General features: G+C 37.1%; 1 protein-coding gene across 1 annotated transcript in view; it reads right to left on the bottom strand.

Annotated features, from left to right (window-relative positions):
• Positions 1 to 2,693, bottom strand: part of LOC107753444 (brain-specific angiogenesis inhibitor 1-associated protein 2-like protein 1) — a 13,653-nt gene extending 10,960 nt beyond the window's left edge. The window contains exons 1-5 of the mRNA XM_016569587.1: positions 2,688 to 2,693; positions 1,704 to 1,856; positions 873 to 1,028; positions 570 to 690; positions 168 to 381 (exon numbers count right to left, since the gene is read on the bottom strand). Of these exons, the coding sequence (XP_016425073.1) occupies positions 168 to 381; positions 570 to 690; positions 873 to 1,028; positions 1,704 to 1,856; positions 2,688 to 2,693 (650 nt within the window). The remainder of the gene's footprint in view (positions 1 to 167; positions 382 to 569; positions 691 to 872; positions 1,029 to 1,703; positions 1,857 to 2,687) is intronic.
• Positions 2,694 to 4,556: the final 1,863 nt, after the last annotated feature.

The following is a 4,556-nucleotide window of genomic DNA, read 5'->3' as shown; positions in this document are numbered from 1 at the left end:
ATATATATATATATATCTTTTTTTTTTTTTATGTTCCACAGAAAAAAGTAAGTCATACAGGTTTGGAACGTCATGAGGGTGAGTAATATAGCAATATCTTTCATTTTTGAGCAAACTATCTCTTTAAGGATGGAAAAATAAGCAGTCCTATATAATGGTTCACTTACTGTCCAGTATGTTCTAGTTCTCCATACAGCCATCCATCCCTCTCCTCTTGAATAAGCAGTGTAATGATGTCTCCATCTTCAAAGCCCAGCAGGGTCTCGTTATTCCCTGCTGTGTGGGGGAAGATAGTTTGCACCCTGGTCTTCTTCGCCATATCCATACCGCTAGACACAGACTCAGACCTAGACAAGCCGTTTCCGTCTAGGCTGTCTTGATCTGTAGATTGCAAAGTGCAATTTACGTGATATTAACGAAATATATTTTGTGGCAGTAATCAGCTAGATTAGTAATCACAGCAACATTTCAAGGAGTGCCTCATCAACACAAAGACTAGTACGCTTGATTGTTGAGAGCAGAAGAAATGAAGTCTGATTAGATCAAAGTGTAAGCAGCCGTCAGCTTGCCTGAGTACAGCTCTGATGAGATGGGGCTTTTAGGAACGTCCTGGGAGAACATGCTGGCCAGTGGGCTTGTGTGGGCTTTGAGTGATGGGGCCGGTGGCGGAACAATTGAACCGGAATTGGTCTGAGGAGAAAAAAAAATTTGACAACGCAGAGACCTTAAGTCAGTGTGCCGTTTTGAACAAAACTCAATCAGTTGGTGTTCTACTTAAACAACTGAATTTTATGTGGCTATCAAACTAAAAAGTAGCATTTACACATACTCATATGTTAATGGTGGTACATTCTCTTCTGTGTGAGACTAACCCTGTCACTGTGCTCCAATGTAGGCGAGTACTCTGGTATGACTGACATTGGAGTCTGCAGACCCTCAATCATGGTTATCACTGTGTCTGGCACTCTGGAGGCATCGGTACACTTATCTTGCCAGCTGGGCAGTGTGACGGTCAGCATCTCCTTGGCCTGTGGGGGAAAATGCAAAAACTGTTCAAAAGAAGAAAGGCAAAACAAGGTACACTACCATTCAAAAGATCAGTATTATTTTTTTTGGAAACAAATGAATACTTTTATTCAGTAAGGATGCATTAAATTGATCAAAAGTTACAGTAAAAGTAATATTACAAAAGATTTCTTTTGAACTTCCCATCAAAATAATGTATCATGGTTCCACAAAAATATTAAACAGCACAAATGTTTTCATTGATAATAATCTGAAATATTTCTGGAGCACCAAATCAACATAACAGAATCATTTCTGAAGGATCATATGACACTAAAAACCTGGGTAATGGCTGCTGAGAATTCAGCACTGCCATCACTGGAATGAATTATATTTTAAATTTTTCCAAACATTTTAAATATATTAAAATGTTATACATTAAAACAGTTATTTTTCATTGTAATAATACTTTCAATATTACAATTCTTACCGTATTTCTGATCAAATAAATGCAGCAATGCTGAGCATAAGAGACTTCTTTCAAATAAAATAAAAAATCTTATAAACTCCAGACTTTTCAACAGTATTGTACCATTACTTCTGATTACTTTTTGCTGCCACGTCTAACAACATTAACTGAAACACCAGTGAGTTAAATATTTATTAAATCAGAAAGCTGAATATTTTCAGTGGGTCACCTTGTCATGGAAGGCTGTTAGCTGATAGGTGAAGGCACAGTGTTTCTCCACTAGGAAGCAGAACCTCCTTTTCTCTTCTAGCAGAGCTTCCTTACATCCTTCTGCAATAAACCTCTGCATGTCTGTCTGCCGGGATGAGATGGTCTCCACACACTAAAGATGATAATGATCATAAGATATGGCATCACATTATACTCTCACAGTAGTCAGCTAGAAAGGAACAGACACATTCTTGAATTCTTGCTTGAAATAAACAATTTTTGGGACATACTGCATTGAGAAACAAACAAAACATCACATTCAACAAAATGAGACATCAGTCATATCATTATGAAGTCCACATAGTCAACACCTCATGCTAATGCAGTAATTTTCTCGTGAGTAACTCTTTCCAGGCTGAGGATTCATTACTTTTATAGAACAGAGCTGCTACCCAGCAGACCTGTGAAAATGACACCAGAAACAGAGCTCTGTTCTTCTTCCCAGGATTCCCCTGCTATTATAGTTCTGTGCAAGTTGTCATAGTGACCGTGAACGTTGCTTGTTTCCTTGGGAGTTGTTTTCAGAATCATTTTTTTTATTTGCAGATCATGTCTGGACAAGAAATTCCTACAAGAGTACTGACTCTCAGTGGCTTTAACAACAGCAGTGCATTGCGAATACGAATGACATGACTTCATAGCTATATGAAATTATTATTTGGTGGATTTTGTCAGGGACACGACCTGACATGTTTTTGGATGAGATTTCAGTCCCAGCTAAGTTAAATGACATCTCAACTTAAAATATAGATATTTACATCATGGGAAACATATATGTACTTCATTTGCCCCTTAATTTTAACATTTTTGCCTTAATTTTAGATAGTAGAAGGACAGACAGAAAATCATGGAAGAGGGCAATTTGACCGGGAAAGCACCTCAAGCCAGGACTAAAACTCAAGTTGCCCAAAAAAGCAACCTCACCATATGTCAGAGCACTTGCCCACATGGCTATCATATGGCTTCGATCCAAAATGATTTTTAAGTTTGATACTGTGCTTACAATGGCAATTTTAAACTCATTTCAGACTCATTGTGATTTGCAAAGCAAACACAAATCACACAATGACTGAAAAGCACTTTATTCTGAATGCTTTCCTCAGTGAAAACAATTTACATGATTGTGACTGATGCTTTGTTAAACTCAGCAGCGGCTCAGTTCAATTTTCTTTCAGACATCTGTCTCAAAACAAGACTGAAAAAAAAAAAAAAACTCAGAAGCAAACACAATACATAAGGTTTCCATTGCTAACTATTCAAAGAAACAATGTGCCTTTGAAAGGAGGAACACAATGGTGACTGTTGAACTATTAAAACTGATTATTAAAATCTACTGCAACAGATTCAGTGCAAGTGTCAAATCATGTTTCTGATATTGAGCCAGAAACTTCATTGAATAGAGCTGTTCCCATTTGTCATGTAGAGCCAACCCTTTGTGATGGCTTCCCTCAAGAACTTTTTTATTTGCTTTTAGAATAGCAGGTTTGGATTTACGAGTAATATAATGTCTGTCACGAATATTACTTGAAAAAAATTCCACCTTATGCCCTACAAAATAAATTACAGACTGTCAAACCTCAAACATGAATTTTGAAGTCACTGTTGTTGGTTTTTTAAATGTTGCTATATAAGGACTTTAATGGTTGACTCATCAAGCATGTAAACACATCCTTGTGATAGTTGCAGTCTTCATTTAAGATTTTTAACCTTTTTAACCTCATCTCATGAATAAATCTCATGGTTTATCTCAGCTCTATTCATTGAAAGATCTTTCATGACAGACTTCTCTCTGGTGATTCATCTGCCTTCAGTTTGAGTGCAAAATCCAATCAACAACCAATGCATATATCCAAGTCCCTGCCTACAGTATTTAAGTCCTATATGTCCTATCCATATGTTTTCTTTTTCGATAATCAGTTACACTCATACATCAAAATATGAAAGAAAATATCGCTACTTTCGTTTCTTGTGACTTCAAGCAACTTGTTAGCAACTTTCATGACTGAGTTATTGAGGTATCAAGTAATATTAATCTAAAAACTAGTGCTGTCAAACGATTAATCGCATTGAAAATAAAAGTTTTTGTTTACATAATATATGTGTGTGTACTGTGTATATTTATTATGTATATATAAATACATACTCATACAGTATATATTTTGAAAATATTTACATGTATTTACATGTATATATTTATATTTATTAGTGGTGTCAAAATTAGCGCGTTAACGCAGGTGATTAATTTTTTCAGTTTAGCGCGTTAAAAATATTTAACGCAATTAACGCAGGGGCGAGGCTAGGTTTGGCCACCCCACTCACAACTGCTGCTTCGGTCACTTTTTCTCTTGACAAGAAGTGCATTTATTCAGTCGCAGAGCGACTGAGAACGGGAGACGCGCTCCACTTCACTTCAGCGCCTGGCGCGAGTCAAACGAGCGCGGAAACGGTACTGTGCTCGCAGTGCGTGCTCTTCAATTGCACACACAAAGGTGCCGGCACACGCTGTAGCCTGTATCCTTTCATATCAAAGCGCGAAATAAACTACGTGCATGCAATGTCGTGGTCAGTTAAGTCATGAAGTTACCAAAAAGGCGATTAAAGCTGCCTTAAAACTGTGCATGCATGTAATATATTTTATATGAGTCACATTTAAGAACATGTCTCTGAAATGGTTTTCAAAACTGTCCTGGAGCAGCCCAGCACTGTCTCACTCATCTAACACACCCAAATTAACTCGTCAGCTCATTAATAGAGACTTTAAGACCTGAAGTGGGTCAGAAAAGCTAAAAAGAGTTGAGAGAAAATATGATGC

Source organism: Sinocyclocheilus rhinocerous, unplaced genomic scaffold (genome assembly GCF_001515625.1).
Source record: "Sinocyclocheilus rhinocerous isolate Xijiao unplaced genomic scaffold, SAMN03320098_v1.1 scaffold2216, whole genome shotgun sequence".
NCBI lineage: Eukaryota > Metazoa > Chordata > Actinopteri > Cypriniformes > Cyprinidae > Sinocyclocheilus > Sinocyclocheilus rhinocerous.
This window is presented reverse-complemented; position numbering and strand designations above follow the sequence as displayed.